Source organism: Meriones unguiculatus, chromosome 4 (genome assembly GCF_030254825.1).
Source record: "Meriones unguiculatus strain TT.TT164.6M chromosome 4, Bangor_MerUng_6.1, whole genome shotgun sequence".
NCBI lineage: Eukaryota > Metazoa > Chordata > Mammalia > Rodentia > Muridae > Meriones > Meriones unguiculatus.
The window spans coordinates 126,865,510-126,892,259 of NC_083352.1; the positions used below are offsets into that span (position 1 = coordinate 126,865,510).

Below are 26,750 nucleotides of genomic sequence, written 5' to 3' on the forward strand. Positions count from 1 at the left end.
CTAGAAAAGAAAGCTGGTCATCTCTCCCACCCTTCAACTGGGGCACAGTCTCTAAGCAGGGGAAGATTATAGTGGGAGATAGCACCAACTGCAACTGGGAGACTTTGATAAGCTTTCAAGCAAGAGACATGTTTTTGAATTGAGTTCTCTGCAAAGTTTGAGACAAATCTGAAATCAAGGAACAGGATGGCATAAGAGATGGTCAGTTGCTGTGACAACTGAGACACTAGGATGGTCGCCTGCTCAAGGAATTTTGGCAGCTGGCATGGTGGAAAATGTATTAAAAATAAATATCCATTTATTAAAATTTAGTTTATGTTTTAACCAGAGTAATACAGTGTTACAAGTACATAGTTCTATTATGTTAACAATAAAAAGCCAAAACAATCCAAATAAATAAATGTTATTTTTCAATTTTAGCTATTATTTCTCATAAAGTGTTCCGTGCTTCTAAACAGCTTATCCTGTTACCGACACTACCACACCCACAGTTCCCATCACCAATTCTTTATTGTGACATTCTGATTTTGGTCAGATCAGTCTTCACTAGCTCCACATTCTCCTCACAGCTGACCCGGTAATGGATTCAAGTTATGTTTAACCTGTTTTTTTAGAACTTGCTCATTTTTGTTGGTTTTCCCACTTTATTTTTAAAAGCTTTTAACATTTGAATCTCTTACAATTTAACCAATTATAACCTATTATTTAGCTAGTAATTATAAAGTAGAAACACATGTACCCATTTCCTCCCAAAACAGAACACTCCTAGACTGTAGACTCTCTCTCTGTGCAGCAGAGCTTCATGTTGTTCTGGCCAGGAACCCTCAAACTCGGAACTGACTTCAATTGTTAGAAAACAAGAATTGTGTCAGGTGTAGAGTTGCACATTTGCAAAATTCCTTGCACTCAGGAAAGTGATGCAGGATTGCTGCAAGGGCTCAAACCCTGACAAACAAACATAAGGCCGGAGATGGCTCAATGGTTAAGCGGTGTCAATTCCTAGTCCCCATATTGGGTGGCCCATAACCCTTGCAACTCCAGCTCCAGAGGATCCAATACCTCCGCAGGTGCCCACATTTATGCACACATACCCACACGCAAACACAATTAAGAATAAACTTTTAAAAATGAACAAAAAGCACGGTTTCTCATATATATTCATTCCTCTATGATTATTTTGTATCCACTAAACTGAGTACTGAAAATCTTCTAAAAGAAAAATATTAGCTTTGGATTGAACAAGGACAACTTCTGTCATTTTTCTCCTAAATAAGAGTTCAGTTGTTGGGCGCTGGTGGTGCACATCTTTAAGGCCAGCCCTCAGGAGGCAGGTGGATCTCTTTGAGTTCCAGTCTAATCTACAGAGCCAAGTTCCAGGACAGCTAAGGCTACACCAAGAAACCGCATCTCAAAACAAAACAAGAGTACAGTAATTATGCCAAAGACATTTACATTGCATTTAGACATTATACAGAGGTAACTTACAAGTATGTGAGAAATGTATGAGATTAACTACAATGCCATTTTACAGAAGGAGCTCTAGGTTAGGCAGATTCTGGCAGCTGGCGTGTGGTGGTTCTAGAACCAATCCTTCCTGGAGACAAAGGATGACTATAGATGCAGCCTGCATATGATTTACGATACTTCAAATGGTTAAAATTACCTACAATGCTCCCTTGGTAGTGATCACTGTATATAAAGGGCCTTCGGTTTCTCTGAGAGCATGGTTGACTGCAGTGCGGGTCTTGATGCTTCACTGCCTTGTAAGACTATATCCTCTGCCTTATTTCTTCCAGTGGTTCTCAACGTCACATGCATACATCCTTGTCTCATCGATGGTGGGCTTGATGACTCGTGGGCAACAGGGTGGCACACACCTGTATGACTTCATTAGGGCCTCTGTGCTTCGGCAATCCACCATGGAGAACACAGCCTGGGTAGCTAGTTTCAGCATGTTACTCTGAAGGAACCATTTCAAACAAACATGAACCTTATCCAAAGGGAGATAACCAACTCAGCTAAGGCTTACCCTGTCGCTGCTAGTCGAGACCACTTGCCCTAAGAGGCTGTGTGGGTGCAAGACAAAAAGTGGGGAAAGACAGTTTGTTATGACTAAGCAGAAGGGGCTCAGGGACTGCTTGAAGGCACAGCTTTAGCTGTGTACACCACTCAGGAAACAAAGAAGCCATGAAACAGTTCAGTTTTTCCAATTACAGCTTCCTGTGCTATCGTAACCCCATTTTCCAGAGGTGATTAGTTAATACTTTGTTTTCTTCCAGATATTTCCCCAGAGGCAGACTCTACAAGTATCAGGGGACCGCTTCAGTTTCTACCTTGAAAGGCCCCAAGATGTGCTCCCTCTCTTTCTTCTGTGGCTCACCTATATCTAGCCTTCAGTATGTACTTGTTCTTCAGGGTAAATTCTATCTTCCTAAGAAAAGTGGGAATTCTCCTTTCTTTAATAGGAGCCTTCTATTTTTAAAGTAAATTGTATTATCTGTATGCTTTATCTATTTAGAGTGAGTGCCTACAAAAATTAGACCCTTCTACCATGGTGACTAGAAAGCGCTATTTTTCCTACATAATTAATCAACTGATTCATTTATTAGAACCCAGAGCCTTAAGCATGCGAGGCTTCAATAATGAGCTACAATCCCCAATATTTCCTAGGAAATTATTCTCACTTTCTTATTTGACATTTCTACATAGCTTGTATCTAACCTTGCTCCAAGTCATTTAGAATAGGACCAGGTACAAGAACACCAACATATTTGTTGAATGACATCTCACAGAATAAACCCAGGCCAGGTATAGTAGTATGCAAATAACTGTAATCTCAGCACTGGCAAATTAAGAAAAAATTGCAGGCAGTTCAAGGTTTGTCTACGCTACAAATTTAAGTTCCAGGCCGACCTGGGCTATAGAGGGAGAACCTATCTCAAAGAATAATCAAAAATAAATGTTTAAAGTATATAAACTTTGTGAAGATAGTCAAGCATGAAAAGAAGGCCAGATGGACCCCTGCTGGATGACAGGGAAAGAAATGGGTACAGGTATACAGAATGGGATGTGAAGAGGAAGAGGAGGGGATTAATATCAGCACGTGGGAGGTAGAAACAGGAAGATGTTAAGTTCAAGACCACCTCAAAGCTGAAGGCCAGCTTGGACTGAGTACATGAGACATTATAAGGGATTTAGGTCTTTTCATAAGACGTTCACTATCCAAGCTTCTGCTACAAATGTTTTATGTATAGCCGAGTCAGACTCAAGGGGCAGTTTTAGGAAGCTACTGTTGTTCCCTTCTCCCTTTCCTTCCCTTAGTGAAGCCAAGACAATTCAGGTGAAACTATTGAGGCAAAAATGCTGCTGATTAAGATATCTTCAATCCCTGTGTACACTCCTGTAAGAAACGAATTGGCCATTCTGGAAGAGCCTATGTGGAGGGCTCAGGGCAAGGGTTATTCCTTGGTGGTCAAGAAGAATCCCTACTGACTATATAGCCAGAGTAACAGAAAGTCAGAGGAAAGAGTGGGAGGAGTGAAAAAGGGTGGTCCTGGGCTTTGGGAAAATCAGAAAGCACGGTAAGCTGGTGAACGCCTGTCCAGCTTAACTGATACCTTCTGAACACTGTTTTTCAGAGTTCTCAAGCCTTTTTAGAAATGCCATTATACATACTATGCAGCTATATAGATAAGAAGCCACCATCTGATCCAAGTCCACGACAGTCTAAAACTTTGGTGGACACTTACACTTAGCATCTAATCTGAACATATGGGCTATCCAAGAGCTGCTTTTTTTTTTTTTAACTTCACTCTCCCACCTTTCCACCCACAGGGTTTTATTTTGTAGGCCTGGCTGTGTGGAACTCACTGTTGTAGACCAGTTTGGCCTTGAACTCAGGATCTCTAGCCCCTGAGTGCTGGGATTAAAGACCTGTGCCACCACTGTCTGGCTTACTTCAGTCTTACAGGGGTCCTGTTCCAATGGAATGACTATTCATCTTGGGTGGCTGCTCTTTGAATGTTACAAATTTTCTTATATCCTGGTATGTAAAAAATATACACCAAGATGGTAATGTCTAACAATAATAATTTACTTGTGAAGGTTCAGAGGTTAAATAACCCAATCACAGAAGCAGAGAGAACTGTTTAAAAGCAGGGCACCTGCAGTTCTGCTAGTGACTTTTTGTAAGTGGTTAGATTTTCTAGTGTCAAAGAAAGGCTATAAAGTCTATAAAATATTTGCCTATGTTAAGATGGGCTCCAGAACCCAAGTACCTTGTGATGCTCATCTTGAGAACATTTTGAATTTTATATTATTATAGACAGGTATTAAAAAAGGATTTCTGAGCCAGGTATGGTGGCTCACTTTTAATCTCAGCATTTAAGGCAGAAGCAGGTAGCTCTGTTAGCTCAAGGCCAGTATGGTCTATGTATTAGTTCCAGACAGCCAGAACTAGAGAGACCCTACCTCAAAAAACCCAAACCCAAACCAAATTTCTGTGTTTAGGTCTGCTAAATTGGTTGGGGTTATTTCTTAGTCTTTAGTCATTTATTTACTAGGGCTCATTAAATAAACATTTTTTTTTTGTCCTGATCCAGTCTTGTCTGTGGCTTATCATTACAACTACAAACCTGAGAAGGTTCTGAGATGCCCCTTGTCATGGTGTATGTGTGTGTGTGTGTGTGTGTGTGTGTAAGGGAAAAAAAGAATGGAAGCAGCAATGAGGAACCAGGCACTTAGCAAGCATTATTTATTTCATTCAGCCTTCTTCATTCCTGGGAGATACTAGCCTACCTACATTTTAGAAAACAAACAAACAAACAAACAAAAAAACAAAAAACAAAACAAAAAAACCACACACAAACAAAAAAAAAGTTTTAGTGAGACAAACAAGATCACCAGGGAGCTGACCTGGACATGTGAGGGACAGACAACTACATCAACAAAATAACACAAGGAAAATTCAAGTGGCATGAAGAGAAAGGAACAGTAGAAACAAGGAAACCTCAGATGAGTGGGCCACAAGGATACAAGTTTTCAGATTTCATTTCGGAGGAAAATAGTAAATGTCACCACAAAGGCTTTTGATTAATTTCATTTCTTCCTCAGCCAAGAAATGGTTCTAGGGCGGGCAGTATGGCACACGCCTTTAACCCCAGCATTCAGGGGACAAAGGTAGGTAATCTTTGAGTTTGAGTTCCAGGACAGCCAGGGTACATAGAGAAACCCTTTCTCAAAAAACAAAACAACAAAAACAAAAGGGAAAGAAATGGTCCTAGAAGTCAGCCCTTGTAGCACAAACCACCTACAAGTAGGGACATTCTAAAACTACAGCACTTCGGAGAGAAGCAGCAGCAGGAAGGCAGGTAAGGGCCTGACTATGAAGAACTCACGCCCATGTCTAAGTGTGGCAGAAAACCTGCTGGTGGGAATTTGTAGACAGTGATGACAAAGCTACATTTCTCAGGATTTGCTCAAAGCATCAATTCTAATTACACTACATGAGAGTTTCTTGTATCCAAACCTAACTTCCCAATCCCCAGTAATCTCAACTCCAAAAAGTTGGAGTTGTAATGCAGCGAACATTTAAGGCAAATGAGAAATTTAGGATACCAGCAAAATGGGTTCTAGTCTGTTTGTGAGGATGTTACTCAACTGGTACTGGTAAGTCAGTTAGTTACCTGCTTCATACACTTTGTCCGCCCTTTATGGTGGAATGTACTTAAGCTGCCTAGAATGTTCCCACAAGCTCACCAGCTCCACAGTCCAGGTCTCTAAGATTGCAAAATAGCCACTATAGCTGAGCTATCTTCAAGGCTGACTATCCACAGGGATTATAACACTGTTCATAAAAAACTTTCCCTCTAAAACAAGTTGTTTTCATAGACCTTTTAAATTTAAGCACCACTCAGAAGTTTTAAACATCAGTGAGCAAAGCCTCATTTAGTTTGTCCTTCGTTAAAACACAGAGGTCCTGAGGAGGGAAGTGCCTCTAAGGAAACTACTGTGAATTGCTGACAAGTGGAGTCCAAGAACCAACCTTGCATATTAGAGGACCAGAGGAATTAGGGAAATGCCAGGCACTTGACATAAATATATTCTCACTTCAATCCCATGTAACAGATGAGATGAATTCTTGAATTATGTGATGTGCACTATGTGTGTGACAGGGTGAAAATAAACACCTGGCTCCCTTCCACTGTACTTCAATGCTCAAACTCTCAGACTTCAGAGTTCCTCCACCAATATCAATTTCCCCCACCTAACATCTCCACCAACCCAGTATTCAAATCACACGAAAACTATGCCATCCTTTATTAAACACGGTGTCGGTTGGAGAAGCATATTGCTCAGGCTGCAGGGACATTTCATTTATTTAAATGTTTTTATTTAAAAAAAAATTAAAGACCTTCATGGCACAACTTCTTCCCAGCACAGTTATGTCTTAGTCATACCAATTACAATACAATTACAACATAAATCAAGAAGGGGAATTCTGACTTTAAACTTAAAGGGGGAAGGGCACACTTCAAAACAAAGTTAAAAAATACTTTCAGAGTAACTGCCAACACAGCTGTTTTATATTGGCATCCATTTCCTGTCATCTAAGCAATGCAGACACAGGAAGTGCTGAGAAATAGTGTCCCAATACAAGGTGTACAGATGAGGTAATTTACAACACAGAAGTTGTTACTCTGTAAACCCTGACCCTCCCTATCCCTACCCATTCAGGTCTTTTAAAACTCTCCACATTTCTGCAGTGACTCCTTGTTTCTTCAAAACTTCTATTTGTTTTAAAAGGCTCTTAGGTGGCACTTATGAGTCCTCTGCATTCACCCTCGGCTCTTGCAAAGATCTGATGAGTGTGAGGAGGCTCAGCTATCTGCAGCTGTCCACACCAGCCTCAGACACACCTCAATTTCTGAGCTGTAAGAAGAGTGTGGAGTCCTGATCTACAACCTTCCTCTCCACCTCAAAAGAAAGAAATCATCAGTCTAAGTGTCTTTTTCAAATCACGATCCAGTGCAAACATAATCACAAACCGCATCTCTGGTACACCTGGCGCTTTCAGCTCTGCTCAAATCCAACATGGTAACCCTCACAGCACGCTAGGGCATACAGGAATCAAGTACAATAAATAGTCACTGCAAGTGGCCAAAAAGAAGAAAATCACTCTGCAGTCAGAAAGTTTTCTTTTTAGCTCTCCCTATGGTTGAGAAACATTAAGAAAGGCATTAGCATCCTCTACATCATTACTTTCGCTAAAGCCACCACCTTGATAAAGTTACTAAAGCCAAGATGGGCTACAAAGTTAGGTAAGTTAATTAAATTCAACTCCCCAAACAATTATGTTTTATCTATGATGTCAGGTGAGAAAGGCTTATGAATCTATAAAGGTAGGAGAATGGGGAACTAAGAGTTTAGGCCTTAAAATATGTTGGAAGATTTTTTTCCTAGTCCCCACAGGCAGCTACTGTAATGAAATAACAGGAGAAAATACAGAGCTGATGTTTTGCTATTGTGCTTAAAAAACTAGGCTTCCTCAGTGAAGCACCTGATAAACTTAGGTGGTTGGATTACAGTGGAAAGTCCACTTTATACACACACAAACACACAAAACTGGCAACTTTTCCTATCCCCAATCCCTGCAATGCTGAGACACAGAATGAGTTTTATGGCAAAGGATCCTTAATCCCCAGAGACGCTTTGGCTTGTGGTGCTTTTTTTTAAGGCCTCTCTGCCCTGCCCAGTACCATGGGTCGAATGAAGGGGTGTATAAAAATGAGGGCCTTGGGAAGCTTCCATGGTATGGGCTGTAGTCGCTTCAGGTTTGAATGTGAGACACCCACCCAGCGAGACCTTTACACAGGGAACTTAAATCTAACCTTGATAAATAAAACCAAACGTTTATTTACACCAAAGAATTCCAACACTGGATCTTTCACATATGAAGGACAAAGTATTATATATATACACACAGCAAGGGATGGCAGGGCCATAACAGGAGAACTGATAGTTTCCCACAATTACAGGTCACCATTTCTGGTTCACTGGAGATGGTGGCTCTGTGGCTGCCTCTCAGATACACTTACAACTCTGAGAGCAGGTTTCCTCACAAGATGGCATGTGAAAAAAGGAGAAGAAAGGAGGAGGAAAAGGTACAAAGCTTAAAATGAACCCAGTATGGCCACATCACCCGTTAGCTCTTAAGAATGCTAGCATGAAATTTATATGGATAATATTTCTTTTTTAAAAAGCAATAAATTATGCCCAGTAACTAACTGACTTCAAAATGGCCAAGTCAAAGAAAACAAAAAGATTTTGCCTTCCCTCTCCTATTAGCTATGAAGTACAGCATGTCAGGAGATGAAAAGGGAAAGACCAAAGTAGGAGCATGGAAGGGAAAGTACCACAAATTTAAACTAACCTAAAATTAAAATGACTGAGGGTTAGGAATAAGACATGATTCATTCAGAAAAAAAAAAAAAAAAAAAAAAAAAAAAGAAAAAGAAAAAAAACTTTTGGATCTGTCTGCAAGCTGGGTAGACTTTTAACATTCTGATGTAACTGAGACAGATCCACCTCCACCAGAGCCAGAAAACCACAGACGCAGTCCTGGAGAGAAGTGATGAAATGACCAGTAGAACAGTGTTTTAGGATGGACTGGGTCCTCTCTGCCTTTTCCCTTCCCACCTCCCTTAATAAGCTATATTTTATGATCTCTGGAGAACAGCATGAGATACAACTCCCAAGAGTGTATGATGTGGGAGAGTAATGTGGGAAGGGGAAGAAATCTCCACCCAAACGCAGCAGCTGGGACTGAGGCCAGTTTATCTTTGTTCTTTAGTGGTAATGAATTGAATTTGGAAGGAAGGGGAGAAAAAAAATTTTGTCCATGAAATATTCCACCTGCAGGTAATTTTTTCAGGGAATCCCCTGAGTTATGAAAAGTCCAAGTTAAAATAAAAAAAAAAAAATAAAAAAAAGAGATTAAAAAAAAAGGAAAAAAAAGAAGAAAATCAGCCTATTATAATTTTTTTTTTTTTATGACTCAACTACTAAATCCACAAGCAACGGTTCAGACACGGTGCTTCTGCAGTGTTCTCACCCCTCCCAACCAGGCGCAAGCTGCGTCAAGGAGAAGGTGGACTTCCCCACCTCTGCTCGGGCATCAGGATATAGATGGGGGTCATTACTGCTGAGCGCCAGCGGCAGCTGGAACAGGTATCCCAAGGGAGTTGGCAGCAGCAATCACTGGTGAGCCTGCCAGAGGTCCAAGGGGTGAAGGGGTTGGCACTGAAGAAATCCCTGAAAGAAGAGAGAAAACAGTAAGCCACAGACACCAACTGTAGTCACCAAATTTGCCATATTTTCGCCAAACACTAACATAATAATCTTTATGACTTTCTTAGTCACATTTTTGCCCACTTCAGTTTAAACTGTACAAATCCAAGTTAAAATTATAAGTTCTAATAAATGAATTTAGCAGGCAGCTAGCTGACAATTATGCACAGATACCACCGGCACCCTGTACAAAGGCTATGCTCTGCACCCCACTTTCTCAAAGGGTGACCTCTGGCTAGACATGTGGTGAGCAAGCATTTGAAATGTGGCCACAACACTACTTTTACTCAGGTTTTACTAAATAGCTGAGTGGGCACTTGCTACCACACTGAACAGCACACAACTTTGGCTAACTGTCAAACTACAATGGCCATTTGGTGGAGAAAGGTACATTCTTGCCTCTAAGTGGTGACTGTGTTTGGGAATTTATTTCCATTTGGTTTCTTCATTTCTATCACAATTACATTTTAGTTTGCTCTCAATTAGCCAGTTCCTTCTTACACACTCTCTCCAAATACAAGGCACCCCCCCATCTGTGGGCTATGTGTTCCAAGGCCTCAGAGTGCCTACAACCATGAAAACTACCCAACACCACACACACACACATACGTATATATATACATGTATAGTCTGTTTTTCTACATACATATACTTACAATAAAGATTAATTTATAAATTAGGCATAGTCACAGACTAGTTATAACAAAAAAGCCTAACAAAGGTTATATGAATATGCTTTCTCTAAACAGAGTGCAGAGAAAGTATTTTTGGATCATGAGTAACTAAAACCATGAATATGGGAAATTACTGTACATGGTTCAAAATATAAAAAGACTGAAAAATTATCTTTGAGCTATATAAAACCCTGTTTTATAAAACCAATCACAACAAACAAACAGACATCTCTGTGCTCTTCATGGTTTGTTGAGAATTCAAGCCTCTCCAAGAAATTTTCTGTAGGAATACTAGAATTTTGAAGGAGAGATACTGGTGGTGTCTTACAAGGCAATGAGTGTCACTATAAGTATACCCAGAGCTTTTAGCAGTACAGATATATACCAACTGACCAATATTTGATCTCCAACACCCATGTAAACCTAGGGTTGGCGGGGGAAGAGACAGCTAGGTAGATCTCTGGGGCTGTCTGGCCGTTAGCCTAACCTAATCGGTAGGCCCCAGCCCATGGTTTCTGGTGCACATGCACATACTCAGGTAAAGACATATACATAAAATAACTCAACAATGAAACGAAGTGGATGGCTCCTGAACAACCACCTCTGAGGATGACCTCTGGTTTCCACACAAACGCACGCCAATGTTCTCATGTCTACCCACATCCAACATTTACAGAGAAAAAAAGGCATACAAGAAAACAGGCACAAAGAGGGAACTGAAACGAAGAACAGTGACTTTCCTCTCCATTTTCTCCATAAAAAGAGAATTAACCAATCAACCAACCTGACATCATATTGGCGCTGCTGACAGGTGTACTGGCCCCTGCCATATTAGACGAAGTCATTCGAGCCTGGTCCTTCACAACAGTGTCTAGAAAACAGAGGTATGATTAGGTTCTGTTCTGCCTGATGCACTAAACTAGCTGGGGAAAAATAAGAATAGCTACCTTCAATCTTTGCCTTTAATTTATACTCTAGAACTTAAAGAAGCAACTACCTTCACACTGAATCAAATAAACAGCATAACGACCTGGCCTGTACAACTGCAGTTAAAAACCAAGTGTGAACGGATTGGTAGGATGATGAGTAAATATCCATTATAGAGCTAATTAAAAATGAAGACAGTAGGGGGCTGGAGAGATGGCTCAGAGGTCAAGAGCACTGGTTGCTCTTCCAGAGGTCTTAAGTTCAATTTCCGGCAACCACATGATGGCTCACAACCATCTGCAATGAGATTTGGTACCCTCTTCTGGCTTGCACGCATACATTCAGGCGGAATACTATATACATAATAAATAAATAAATCTTTAAAAAAAATGAAGACAGTAAAATGAATGTTTAGTGGAGACAATCCAATATAATCTCGCCAAGACAGCAATCTATTATCAGTGAATCATTCCAGAGCAGGAGACTGAGTGCCTGGGTAGGACAGTGCTATAACCACAGACTTTACTCCACTCCAATCAACTTATGTGTTCAGTTATAGAGGACTCCGAAAGAGCCTATCAGACTAACTGGAAAATCACTGCATTATTCAGGCAACAATACAAAGTTGAACAAACAGCATTCCAAGACTAGAGTGGATGGGAGCATCATTTCACTCACAGAAGCATAGTTGGCCATATACCCATAAACCATAATGGGTTAGACAATAGTAAGACTTATATACCTCACTGGCTCTCTCCAATGATTAGTATAGCCAGGACATATCAATATCAAGACTTATTGTATTCATCCAGGTTAAACTAGCCACTGGGAACTGGTAGGAAAATAAGTGTCTACAGACAAGAATCTCTGCTACAGTTTCTTCTTTTCCTATTTTGGATAGATTCTTACTTTATAAACCAGCCTGTCTTAGAAGTTACTATGTAACCCAGTCTGACTTGACACTTAAAGCAAAGCCCCTGTCTAGGTCTCCCAGGTATAGAGAATATAGGCACATACCATCATGTCTAGAAGATGATAAAATTTCATTAAAGCATCATCATGAACCCTTCTTTTTGTTGGTAGAACTGTGGATTAGACTGAAAGCCTCACAGTTACTAGGTAAGTGTTCTAGCACTGCCTATATGCCCAGCCCTCTTCCCACAGCAACTGCTATCAGTGCCTTATCTGAAGAAAATGAGATTCAGAATGGGTGAAATAACTTCTTGGTAAACTAATAGGAGCTGAATTCCAGATCTGATCTGTAACACTTGGTCCAGAACCTTGTTGACAATATAAATTTTTCATCTGCCTCATATAGTCTTTTGGGCAGTGGAGGACCACACAACCAAACTCACAGAAATAAGGGTGCTCCATGGCCTCTCTTGCAGTGAGCCGGGACTGGTGGTCATATCGCAGCAGCTTGTCCAGAAAATCCAAGGCCTCAGGACTGACAAGGTGTTGGTTTTCGCTGTGGACAAAGCGTTCCCATCGCTTACGAGAGTGTCTGTAAGGTAAAATTTGAAATGAGAAATGGGCCACAAAGTATAGAAGCCTAGCAAACCAAAAAGCACTAAAGTCCAAGAAACAGTCTTGTATACCACTGTACTACACAGGGATAACACCCACAGAGAGACGTAATTGGCAACTGGAAATGACAGCATTGCATCCAGGAGAAACCAGGGTCTTCCCCCTTTGAAAAAACATACTTCAAGTGACTTTTAGATTGCTAATGTTCTTGTACAGCAGTCGGGTGGCTGAGCCACCTAGTACTCTTCACCAATCTTCATTCTTGTAATTCTGCCACTTGGCAGACAACAAATGCCTCTGCATCAGAAAGTCTACATCCTCCCGTGAAGCGGGCAGCGTCTTCCTATTCTGTTCCATCAGCCCTGCCTGGCAGCTGGCAGCAAACCAGTCTAATTCCTTCCTTAGGAAGTCCTGCCACTTAAGAAGACAAACTGGATTAGGAGAGATTTTGATGTCTGATCTAACTCTAGTCTTCTACTTTCACCCTACATTTACTTCAATTCCCTTCACAGGAACCTCTTGACTATAATCTTCACACCCAGACTTTTCTATGTGAATGAATTTGGATTGTCATTCAATACGATGTTATCAAGTGAGCTCCAACAACATCCTGAAGCACCAAACCAGATACCTTAGCATTTCTGGCAAAGAGAACAAGACAATTTTCAGGATCCAAGATGCCAAAACCACACACAGATTAATTTTGTGTGTGGGCAGAGTGTTTGGGGGTGACTTACCTGCCCAAGATATCGTTGAAACGTGGATCTAACTCAATGTTGTATTTGTCAATATAGTCATATAAATCTTCTGTTCCCAGAACCTTGGCTATCCTCACCAACTAATATTGAAGAAAAACAAAAATCCACACCACAAACATATTATATAATCAAATTAGTAACTAAATGAGTTAAATAAATTGATATTCCCTACAAATAAATATTACTAATGTTTAATTCAAATTTTGGTGTGTAGTAGGGGTAAAGTTCATATAACATTCCTAAATCAACTCAATTAAAAATGTTAGACAAAGGCAACTACTTTGCCTGTTTTTTTTTTTTTTGTCCCCATGAAATGTGCCCGATGGTCTTTTTTTCCTCATCACAATTCAAATCATGATGTCCCTTCTTGTGTAACTTGTCACACTTCCACACTGACATTACTACACTTATTGCTGGATTTGCCTCTGGACAGGCAATGAGCTGTCTAAAGGGGTTCTTCTTCACTCTGTATCCCTCAGCCCTCCACAGCACTTGATACAAAGCTGCAGTCTTTAAACTCCAGGTGATTGTCTTTAATTAAAGGAAGGCTTTATAAAATCCATTATGCTAGGTGGTGTCGGTGGCACACACCTTTAATCCCAGCAGGAGTATCTCTGAATTCCAGGACAGCCAGTATTACATAGAGAAACCCTGTCTCAAAAAAATGAAACAAAATGTCCACTGTTACCCAAAAGGAATAACGCATTGATGCCTTCCTGGCATATCACTGGTTCTCTTGGTTCCTTGAATTTCAATGAGTAAATATTCAAAGTACCAGCAACATTTCTATTAATATACACATCTAAACTCAATTTACGTGGAGAAAATGGCCACAGCAGTACTAAGTATAATTCAACACATGGGAGAAAATGTTTTTCTCTTTTCTAAAGAAGATTCTTATTTCATGTGGATAGATGTTTTGTCTCCATGTATGTCTATGTACCACATGCATGCCTAGAGCCCACAGAGTCCAAGAGACTGAGTTAGATCACCTGGAACTGAAGTTATAAATGGTTGTGAGCCATCATATGGATGCTGGAAACTGAACCCAGGTCCTCTCAAGATCAGTAAGAGCTTTCACCACTGACCCATCTCTCTTGCCTCATATTTTGGAAAAAGATTAAAAAAAAAAAACATTTTATGTATGTGTACGCACCACATGCATGCTGTACTCCACTGAGGCCAGAAGAGGACATCATGAACACCCGAAAACGGAATTATAGGTGGTTATGAGCGAAGTGATGTGGGTGCTAGAAAGTGTACCCAGGTCTTCTGCAAGAGCAGCAAACCCTCTTAGCAAGTAAGCTGTCGCTCCCACCTCTGTACATGTGTTTTACTGACATTTTACATGCTCTCTTTACAAAGCAGCAGCAGCAAGTCACTATAAAGACAATGTGAGTCTGTGTGAGGGGTGGGGGAGAAGAAAGGGAGAGGGAGGGAGAGGAAGGGAAAGGGAGAGATTGAGATTGACTCTGAGTTGTAGCTAAACTTGGCTGTTGTCAAAATATTAATCCAAGGATCAGTAAAGCCAGGTGAACAAGTAAAGAATTCTCAGCTATTATATATTACAAGCTGGGTGACGAGTGAGATGCACATGTGTGGCAACTGTACTTTACATTTAAAATTTTTTTTTTCTTTTTTGGACTTTTGAGCCAGGTTCATCTATGTAGCTCTGACTGTCATGGAACTTGCTGTGTAGACCAAGTTGGCCTTTAACTCACAGAGATCTGCCGCCTCTTCCTCCTGAGTGCTGGGATTAAAGGCATGAGCAACCATGCCCAGGGTTCCTGGGGTAATTTGAATAGGGGGAGAGACTGAAACAGAATTTCACAGTGTAGTCCTGCATGGCCTAGAACTCAGAGGCCCACATACCTTTTGCCTCCCAGGTGCTAGGACTAAAATATCCACAAAACCATCTGGACAGGTTTTAAATTATTTACACATTGTAGCTCAAGCTGGCTTAGAACTCACCCTGTAGCCTAGACCCACTGAAGTTTCTAATGAGTTTGCAGATCTGGCCATCTTTATACTAGGTCAACAAATTTCTTAATGGGAGTAACATGTTATCACCTGATCATAATTGTCATGTCCATGGAAAAATGGCTCCTTCCGGAAGATCATACTTGCCAGCATACAACCCAAGCTCCACATATCCAAACTATAATCATACATCTGTATTAAAGAAAACACTGTTATCACACATGCATTCCCAGGCTTGTCATTTCTAGATACAAAATAGACATTTAAAGAAGAATTTTAAAACCACTTTGCTCATAGTGAAACAACAATATACTCATATATGTTTTCTCTGTGCGTTTATATCTTCTTTCACCCAGTTATTAGCCTGTTTGTTTTTTCTTTAGTACTAGGGACAGAACCTTGAGCCTTGTGTATAAGAGGCAATTGATTTACCATGAGGCCACATCATCAGCCCTTCTTTCAAACCAGTTTTATTTCTCCCTGGAGATTTATTTTAATTGTGTATTGGTGTACATGGTAGGAGGAGTGGGGTATGTGCACATGAGTGAAAGTACCTCCTCCTCTCAAAATCAAGGAAGGCATTAGACTCAATGGAACTGGAGTTATAGGTAGCTATGAGACCCTAACTTGGGTCTTCTACAAGAACATATGCTCTTAACTTCTAAGCTATCTCAGCCCCTCAATTCAGTTTTAAAACAAACTGCAAACTTTTAACTGCTTTTTTCACTTGCAGAGGAAAAGCTACAATTTTATTATGTGAAGAAATCCAAGGATCCTCTTGGGAGGAGAGGGCCTACCCAACCTAAACTGTTTGAGAGAGGGTACCTTTGCTTAGCTAGCCCTGACTGGTGGGAACTCACTATGTCAACATTGAACTCCGAGAGCTTCCTGCCTCTACCTCCTGAGTGCGGAGCTTAAAAAGTATATGCTACTACATACCATGCTAAAGCAAGGTTACATACTTTGTAATTCCAGAGATGGAACTTTTAGAGCTAAGCCTGAAACTTTAAGGCATTTGATAGTAACTCAGCAAAAATGGGTATGAAAAACGTCTCCTAAAAAGTTCTAAAACACTGGATTAATCTTTTATTTTCAGCTGCCCTAGGCATGGTGATGAATGCCTTTGATCCCAACATTTGGGAAGCAGAAGCCTTGTGATTTCAAGGCCAGCCTTGTCTACAAAGTGAGTTCCAGAACATACAGGGCTTTTATATAGAGAAACCATGTCTCGAAAAAAACCAAAACCAAAACCAAAACTTTTTAAGAATTATTCTGGGGTTGGAGAGATGGCTCAGCAGTTAAGTGCACTGACTGCTCTTCCAGAGGACCAAGGTTAGAGTCTAAGCACCCACATGGCGGCAGGCAAAAATCTCTACCTCAAGTTTCAGGGAATCCAAAACTCTCTTCTGATTTCCATGGGAACAAGTCACAAATGTGATATTCAAGATAAACAATCCAACAAAACACTCATACATATGAAATTAAATAAGCTTAAAGAGAATTTTGAAGATTTCATTGGTTTATGCATGAATATTCTGCCTGTGTGTACATACATGTACTGCATGTGTACTGGGTGTCGCAGAGCAAACAGGTAACCCATTGTTGTGAACTGCCATGTGTGTGCTGGAACTGCAGGCAGCTCCTCTACAAGATCAGCAAGTGCTTTGAGCTTCTGAGCCATCTCTCCCACCTCCCTTTTTTCTTATTTCTGGGACAGGGTCATATACTGTAACCCAAGGCAGGTATCAACTTGTAATCTCCAGCCTTAGCCTTCGAAGTGCAAGGATGTCGGTGTGAACCATCACAACTGGAATGTGTGGGGAAGGAGGTGGGATATTCTTTATATCTGAGGCTCAATATATGTCTTTTTTTTTTTTTTTTTAAGAGATAATCTCACATAGCCCAGGCTGGCCTTGAACTGATCCTTCTGCCTCTGTCTCTTGAAATCTGAATTACAAGTATGTACAACATGCCTTTGAGATCAAGAGAATCTATTATTGGGCGTCTTCTGGTTTTGCTTTAGGTAAACTTAGGACAATTAATTTAGTATTACCATATTAAAAAAAATAAACAACTTAAAACCAACTTAATTTACAGAAGACAACTCATGTATCTCACATTTTGCCTAAAAAAAAGGACAGCTTGGGATTTGATTTTCCAAACCAAACTGAAATTTCTACAAATTATGTGCAAAATAAGCACAGGAACAATACTGTACTTGCACTCTTTTCTTACCTGATAATCTACAAGTAGTTCTGGACCTTTGAAGTATCGAGAAGCAACTCGGACATTATATTCTTGGCCAGGATGGTAAAACTCAGCTAAACCCCAGTCTATTAGCCGTAGCTGAAAAGGAAAAAAGAGAACAAGTCACAAATAACTACAGCATTTTCAACTAGAGGGTATCCTCACCAGGTGCTCACATCCTTGCCAGCACTTGACAACATGACTGCACTTTCATATTAGCTACTTTACACACATGCAGGGGCTTCTTACTCGTCGCCACTCTGCACAGACCCTGCTCCCATCTCCAGAGAAAGGCCTACGAACAATGCATGACTTGGAGGCTCTCTTCCTTTCTCTGTCTTCTTTTCTTTTCCTCTATCTCAACTCTGTGTTGCTGCTCCATCATGCCATATGTAGTATTATGATTTTAATATATACGTACAATTCTTCATTCATTTTTCTGGCTCATTAGTTTCTACAATACCTATATTTTCTAAGTTTCTAAAATGATAAACATTTGAAAAGGTATTTGCTTTTTTCTTTGTGTGATGGCCATGGATCCAAGGGCTTCCTAGGCACTGAGCTACATTCCCAGTATTAGTACCTGGCATAGTTAAGCCTAGAGAGCAAAACTCCCCCTGTGTACTCATTTTACCCATCCCTTTTTCTCCTGCAGTAAGCAACAAAAACTGAGTTTCTCTTTTCTAAGATAGACAACAGAAACTTGAATGAAAATGTGTTCTGGCATAGACCATATATGAAGATACCCTTTTCAAATGGGTCTTGTATTATACAGATATCAGAAAGACTGTGAAGAGACCAATCTCATTTGCTTTCCCACTGAGCCTACCACATTGCTACTTGGCTGTTCACACTTCATCACATTTATGGAAGGAAAAGCCACAAGGGAGTTCAAAGAGCTTCTGGACAGCTATGTGACAGTTCCTAGAAGACACGTCATGCAAGCTTTGCACAACTCCTCATAAATCTTGCTCTCCATCTGTTGTCATTTGTAAAATAACTTTAAACAAACCAGTAAATCTATTTACTTAAATTCTGAAATGTTCTAGCAAATTAACTGAACCAGAGGAGGTCTGTGTGAACAAGTAATAGCCAGTTGTTCAGAAGAACCGACAGTAAAACTTGGGGCTTGTTACCAGCATTTAAAAGGGAAGTTTTAAGAATCTGATATATCTAGGCAGTCAGTGTTAGAACTGAATCAAATCAGAGGACACTCTGCTGGTGAACGACATAGAATCAACTATTAGCTTACTCAGGCAGAAAAACTCTTTTTCTTCTCGGCATATATTTTTTCCTGACATTGCATTGCTGTATTTACTCCAGTACTCTCAACATTGTAACTTTTCCAACAGAACCCCATGAAATATCCTTTCACGCTGTGCTGGCTATAAAACAGAGTCACTGGGAAAAAGAAACCTCAATACAGAAAATGCCTGAAGCAGACTGGCAGGCTGACAGGCCTGTGGTGCACTCTCTTGATTGATAATTGATGTGAGAGGACCCAGCTCACTATGGATGGTGCTCCCAGCCACACCCTTCCCTGGAAGATGAACCTGTAGCTAGGTAGGTAGCAGGCTGAGCAATCCAAGATCAAGAAAGACAGAAAGCAACATTCCTTTATGGCTTCTGCATCAGCTCCTGCTACTGGGAAATGGTTTTGCGCAGTGTATTCACTGCTGATTTCGGTGCTCAGAGGTCTGGCTGAAGATGGATATGGGCACCGTCATTACTATTGCCAAATCTCCTGTCTGAATGTTGTATAAAAATTGTCCTCTGTCATCTGATTGGTTAATAAGGAAGCTGATCAGCCAGTAGCTGTGCAGGAGAGTTAGGGTGGGACTTCCCATCCTAGTTTGGGGGAGTAGGACAGAGAGACAAAGAGAGAGGGGAGCAGGGGAAGAAGAGAGGGCAGAAAAAGCAGAGGTCACCAGAGGAGTCACCATGAAGACAAAGATGGAACAGAGCAGCAGGGTGAAATTAGAGGACAGGTAATGGGGCACATAGCTAGGAGATAGTCCAGACTGGTGTAGACAGGTTAGAATAAATGAATATCTGCTTAGCTGTAGTACTTTAAAGCCTATTAATAAATGTAATGGGTCTGTGTCATTATTTGGGAGCTAGAAAGGGTAGTAGAAAAAAACTCTAATTTTTTACACCTGTCCACCAGATTCCCTCAGTGATGGACTGTGTTGTGAAAACTGTAATCTGAAATAAACCCTTTCCTTCCTGAGTTGCTTTTAGTCATGATTTTTAATCACATCAATAGAAACCTAAATACAACATACCTCTTAGTTAAAACTCTAGTATCCTCTGTGATCTGTCACAGCCTACTCCCAGATCCCTCCATCCTTCTTCCCTTCGAAATACTTCTCTGAAACAAGGGTCTCACTATGCAGACCAAGCTGTCCTTGAAATCAACCAATCTTCTAGTCCAGCCTCTCAAGAACTGAGATTGCTTGCATGGTTACTTTCCTCACCATATATGACTCAAATGTAAACTTTAGAGACAAACATTTTTGTCTGCTTTGTTCACTCCAGTCAAATCTATTATATGGTATATGTCAGAAAATGGATTAACTGAATAAATAAGTCACCTAAATCTCCTATGACTACAAGTAATCACTGTGTAAGAAGTAGGCTCAGGCAAATTAAAAAAATGAATGTCAGCTAGGGAGATAGCTCAGCCAATAAAGTGTTTGCCATAAAAGGATAAGAACCTGAGTTTGACCTTCAGCACACACAAAACCAAACAATAACAACACCAGGCAAATCAGCACAAACTTGTAATTCTAGCACTGGGGAAGTAATGACAGGAGGAATGACCTATGTGCCTTGCTGGCTAGCTAGCACCAAAATCAGTAGCCCCAGGTACCAATAAGAGATCCTGTCTAAAAACAAAGCAAACAAAAAAAATGTTTGACTCAGAAGAAAGAAAACCCAAGGCTGGCACATATATGTCTGCGCATACACAGACATACTTGGTAGAATGCTTATGAAGCATGCTTAAGGCCCAGACTTCAACTTCCAGCACCACACAGCCTAGGTGACACACACTGTGATCCCAGCACGCAGAATATAGAGAGGCAGAAGGATCAGAAGTTCAAAGTCACTCTCTTTATATAATGAGTTCAAAATTAGCCTGAGATATGTAGCAAGACACTGACTTGGGTTGGCAAGATGGTTTAGCAGGTTAAAAGTACTTTCTACCAAGCCCCATTACCCCCATCAAAACCTGGGACTCACATGGTAGCAGGAAAAAAATTGACACCAAAGTCTACTCTCTACACATGTGCCATGGAACGCACATGTCCACACTCATCACACACATACATATACAGTGGCTCATGTCTTTTATAACAGAGCACACAGGAGGCAGAGGTAGTCAGACAGGCAGATCTCTGAGTTTGAGGCTAGCTTGGTCTACACAGCTAGAGAGCCTATCTCAAAACACTAAAAAAGGGTGGGGGGTAGGGCTGGGGAGATGGCTCAGTTGATCAAGTGCCTGCCTGCTGAATAAACATGGAAACCTGAGTTCTGTTTCCCAGCACTCATGTTCCAAGCTAGGTACGATCCCATGTAATGCTATAATCTGGGCTGAGGAGACAGAGACTGTAGCATTCCTGAGGACACTGGTCAGAGAGATTAACCAAATCTTCCAATTTAAGGTTCAGTGAGAGTCCCTGTCTTGAAAAATGAAGTAGAGAATGATAGACATCTGACACTGACCTCTAGTTTCTAAATCCAGGTGTACAGAAATACGCATATACACACCCACAAAAACAAAACCTGAAATATAAAGCATGTAGCCATTACAGCTTGCATATAAAAGCATTTGTAAAAGTCAGAAACCTTTTTAGTTTTTTTCACACAGGGTTTCTATATGCAGCCCTGGCTGTCCTGGAACTTCCTCTGTAGACCAGGCAGGCCTTGAACTCAGAGATCCACCTGCCTCTGCCTCCTGAGTACTGGGAGTAAAGGACTGCACCACCATGATATTATAGAAAATTTATTAATTCAGGCACTTAAAAAAAATATGCCTGTTCTAGCTCCCAAATAAAAGATACAGAGACATGTTTGTTAATAAGCTACAAGCCCTTACTATTTTTTGAGACAAGGCCTCACTATATAGTCCTGAAACTTGTTATGTAGATCAGCCTGGCCTTGGACTCAAGAGATCCCCTTGCCTCTGTGCTGGGATTAAGGGCATGTTCCACCACACTTAGCCCAAGCATGAGCTTTCATTTCTCTCTAATGATATTCAGGGAAAATATATCTCTGTACAGATTTGTTATTGTTTTAAGGCAGTGAATGAGAAGAATTTCTTAGCAATTCAGTTACTTAGGAAGACAAGAATTGCTGGGTATGGTGGTGCACGCCTTTAATCCCAGCACTCAGGAGACAAGAGGCAGGTAGATCTCTGTTCCAGGCCAGCCTAGTCTACAGAGTGAGTCCAGGACAGCCAGGGCTCTGTTATACAAAGAAACCCTGTCTTGACACTCACTACCCAAAAGAAGCAAACAAACAAAACAAAACAAAAAAAAACACTAAGAACAGAAGGTAGACTTCCTGGTTTAGATCAAGGGCTACTCACTATACTGTTTTCTTCGTAGTATATACCTAGGAACGTGAAGAATGGTTTAAACGTGTAGATTTAATTATTTCATTCAACTGTGAAGTTTTGTTTTGTTTTTTTTTTTTTTTAATCAAGTATGGCAGACAGTAGGGATAAAGTGTTGAAGATAAGCTGCTAACTCCATTATATTTATAAAAGAAGTTTAACAGTCTATGACTTTACCTTTCTGTGCTCATGATCAATCATGACATTATGGGGTTTCACATCTCTGTGCATAATCCCCATGCTGTGACAATAATCCAGGGCCTGCAAGAAAGGAAGATTGAATTGCATGAGTTACTGTTTTTAGTTTACTTTTTCTTCCATGTCAGTTTTCCTTCTAGCCACATAACAATCCAGAGAACCAGGTAGGTCAGTCCTCTCAGCTATTCCTCAAGAATTGGTTCACACGGCCAAACACACTCAGGGCTCTGAGATCCATGTTACAAAACCTTCTCCTTTTTCCCTCAAAGACAGGGTTCAGCTACGTCGTAGCTCAGGCTACTCTCAAACTTCTGCCTGCCTCAGCCTCCTGAGTGCTGAGATTATAGATGTGTGCTGGTCTTACTTATTTCAGTATCTTTTCTGTTCAGAAAGACCCAAAGTGTATAGCAACTGAACAACTTCTTATCCAAAGCTTAGATTATTTCTATAAACACATTCTCCTCAAAAGAAAATCAGCCTCACAACATTTTATTTAAAGAACAGTAATTCTTCAGTAACCGGGAGTGGGGTGGATCACCAGCTGCCTGCTTCTACGAATGTTTCACCCACCATCCACAGCTGCTTTGTTGTTGTAACAGCAGAGATGAACAGTCGGACAAAGACTTCAGCCCTTTGAAGTCATTTGCCAGCTCCTGATCTAGGACATCTACCAAATCTGAATACAGTTCATAGCTGAAATTAAGGTCAATGGAGCAACACACTTCCAGTTTGTCAATCCTGGCCTTTGTCAATCAATGTCATTAGCTAAATTCTTGTTCTTCCTGAAAAACAACCTGGGCTTCTAGATTGCAGGGTGGGGCAAACATGTCTATACCTTTAAGTCCTATTTTCCACAGGAACCAACAAAAGACCAAGTATCTCTGTAGGCATAATCTTTTGATGCTTTTATTTTATATGCATTGGTGTTTAGTCTGCCTGTATGACTGTGTGAGGGTGTCAGCTCTGGGAGTTAGAAAGTTGTGAGCTGCCGTGTGGGTGCTGGGAACTGAACCTGGGTCCTCTGGAAAAGCATTGTGCTCTTAACCTCTGAGCCATCCTTTCAGTCCCAAACAAGATTTTATTTTTTTAAAGATTTATTTATTTACTCTGTATACAGACCTCACTACAGATGGTTGTGAGCCACCCCGTGGTTGTTGGGTATTGAACTCAGGACCTCTGGAAGAACAGCCAGTGCCCCTAACCTCTGAGCCATCTCTAACACAGTGTTTTACTACATAACTGTGTTTGGCCTAGAACTCAATATGTAGACCCATACTGGCCTTAAAGTCACAGATATTGGCCCCTGCCTCCCAACTGCTGGGATCAACAGCATGTACAAACATGCCCAGCCTTCTTTTGACACTTTTAAATCTTAAGTAAGCTGGCATGGTACTAACCTATGATTAAGAAGAAATTTATCCAATTCTAAGCAGTGCTTGTCTTATAATGCTACTCTTACAACTACTGAATGGCAAAATGGTTTGTGATCTCACTTTAGAAACCAAAGTCCGCTTGTAGTCAGCAATTTCTAAGAAGAAATTTACAGTCCTTAGAACAATGACCCTCTGAGGGCTGAGTTCAAGAATCAATCTTTTTCTCTCTTTCTTTCTTTCGAGACAGGGTTTTTCCCTGTAGCCTTGACTGTCCTGGAACTTGCTCTGTGACCAAGCTGGCCTCGAACTCAGAGATTTGCCTGCCTCTACCTCAAGTGTTGGGAATAAAGGGGTGTACCACTACCGCCTGGCTAAGAATCTTTCTTTTTTCAATCTTGTTCGTTTCTTGACAGTCTCACTCTGTAGCCCAGGCTGGCCTTGAACATGTGGCAGTCCTCATACTGGGATTACAGGAAGGCCTGAACCTCCAGGCCCGTGTCATTTGTTGAGTCCTAAGTAAAATAAAGTGTATCAGCAGCCAGTGCATAAAAAAAAAAAAAGCTGTTTTCACACTATCATTCCCACTGTTCTCTTTAAGGCATTTCTAGGTCTGGGTATACAGCTAATTGCTTAGATATATGTTTGGCATGCACCACACAATAAAAACAAAAAAAGGCATTCTAAAGCTGGCGTGACTGTCCTAACTGTGAGTCCAAGAATGTGGGAGGCTGGGAAGGAAATAAAGAGAGGCCACCCTGGACTGGACTGACTGACTTACTACTTGTAGGCCAGCCTTGCTTCAGAGTAGGGCCCTGTTCCACAACAGCCACATCCTCTAATTACACTTCTATTGGCTCCCATTCCATATCCAAGACTTTACTCAAGGGTCTAATACTAAAAACATTCTAAAACTATTGGTGAAGTTAATCTCCTGGTTTCTCTACCATCAAATAAAGACCAATATAAAAACAATTAGGACCCATAGTTACTTACTTTCAGGATTTCATACATGTAAAATCGAATGTCATAATCTGTTAACGTCTGGTACAGTTGCTGTTAAAGACAAATGCAGTAGTTGAGCTCTAAAACAATGCTAAGGCAACAATTTTCTCACTCTGATTAATAGTAACCTCAACTAAGAACTGGCTCATTCAGCATGGCCCCAAGACTTGTTTTCAAATGTTCTCTACATCACCACCAAAAATTCACTTCAAGAGACTCTTGGAGTTGTTACCTCCATATGTAAAAAGACTGACTTAACCATACCCTGAAGCTATTGCGGGAGTCTACTATACATACATGGCTGACACAACAGGCACTGGCACGCTTTCACAACCTCGGGTTTTCTTCTCATTTACCTTCTGACTCCCTTCAACGGCATTCTGATAGTCTCTGCAGTAGTGAAATGCCCCTACCTGTGCCTACGCACTTGGTACTACCATCACCACTGGGTATGAAAATGTGAAGACAAATTTGCTGAGCCAATTATTCCAGTCTAGGGTCATCATACACTTTGCAAATACCTGCAACGTAACTTTTTTCAGTTTCTAAAAAGGCTGTAGATTATTTTTTATAACTAATTACCTAAAAATGGTAAGTAGAGTTCTCTGTCAGTTTTTTGACGTACATTTTGATTTTAAAATATCTAAAACAGTTTTTCTTTTTTTTTTTCAAACAAAATAAACTGCCTGTTTACTGATTGTTTACTGATACTAATATTCCTGATACTGAACTTAGACAAAGGCAAGTCAAACGCTATTAAATGTATATTTACGGAAAGCTCCTACATCTTTCAGTTATAACAGAGCGAAGAACTGTTTGAATAAGGAGGCCACCTGCATTCAGAGATATGTATTGTACATGTTTGTTTTACAGCAACATCTTACATGATCTTTTCTCATTATCTTTTATGGTCCATACCCAGAAGATGGAGTACAGCTCAGTTATAGCCAAGTTGCCATGCACTTAGAAGCCCTCAAGACTTAGGTCCAAGATCCAGCAGAACAAGTGTAAGAAAAGAGTAATCGTCTGAAGTTCCTAAGGATCTAAAGGAATGTACAGTCCCCACTGCTACATAAACATATATTCTCTCTTGAACACTGTTGCCTCAAGTTAACACATACTATCATCTTTACTAGTCTGGACACTAGAAGAAACTGTTAAATGAATGATAAATGTGTTAAGATGTAAATACATTAGTTATTTTAAGAGCACTAAACAAATACAAGTGTAAACTATCCAGACATGGAAAACAGGTATTACTTTCAGCACTGATCAATATAGGGTGAAAATACTGTTAAAAACAAGCAAAAGGTAAGCACATTTTACATTGTCATTCCCAAAAGACTTTCTATGTGATCTAAAAATTCAGTAGTTTTAAATGGTTGGTTATGGATGATACCTTGAAGTCTGTGTTGTTTACATGTTCAAAAACCAAGGCAGGGGTTCGTGACTAAGGGAAGAAAAAGAAAACACATTAGTACTGGCCCTGGCAGCTTTAATTTTCAGTCTGTGGGTGTTGTGTAGGGAATGTGGCAGTTCTTGTTGCAGTAGTATTAAGAAACCTTGTCCATTCTGATCATTACCACACTTAGGTTATTTTTGGAAGGATTTAAGAAAAACTTTCCAAACAGCTGAAATCTCACAATGCTCTAGGTGGCCCAACAATATATCTACTGCCCAATGGCACTAGGCGTGGGTTTACAAATTGGAGTAACACATTTGGTTTTTAGTGTTATCAATCTTCTGGGAATAACAGACTGTGTATTCCATGAGTATGTGTACATGTGTGGTATTTCTTCTTTCAAAGCAGGACCTAAGCTGATTAAACGTGTAGCTGTTTAGAACATTAAGTGGTGGTAACAACAGAACTAAATCAGTTGTGCTTTGGGCCTTGTTGGCATCTCCTGTACTTACCACAGGGTCTTTTACAATGTCTGCAAGTGTGATGATGTTGGGACCACCTCTCAAATTCTCTAAAATCTTTATTTCACGCTTGATTTTCTTCTTTTTTACTGGCTGGAATAGTAAATAGTAAAACTGCATCAGAAAAAAAGTATTTCCTAGTGTATCTCATAGTTACTGTAATACAAAACAACTT

General features: G+C 40.4%; 1 protein-coding gene across 1 annotated transcript in view; it reads right to left on the reverse strand.

The window, feature by feature from the left end:
* Positions 1-6,369: 6,369 nt before the first annotated feature.
* Csnk2a1 (casein kinase 2 alpha 1) overlaps positions 6,370-26,750 on the reverse strand; it is a 45,572-nt gene continuing 25,191 nt past the window's right edge. Inside the window, 11 exon segments of the mRNA XM_060383086.1 lie at positions 6,370-9,240; positions 9,242-9,312; positions 10,807-10,893; positions 12,305-12,453; positions 13,214-13,314; positions 15,305-15,406; positions 17,450-17,560; positions 22,257-22,340; positions 24,644-24,703; positions 26,052-26,102; positions 26,567-26,668. Of these exon segments, the coding sequence (XP_060239069.1) occupies positions 9,109-9,240; positions 9,242-9,312; positions 10,807-10,893; positions 12,305-12,453; positions 13,214-13,314; positions 15,305-15,406; positions 17,450-17,560; positions 22,257-22,340; positions 24,644-24,703; positions 26,052-26,102; positions 26,567-26,668 (1,050 nt within the window). The 3' untranslated portion in view covers positions 6,370-9,108.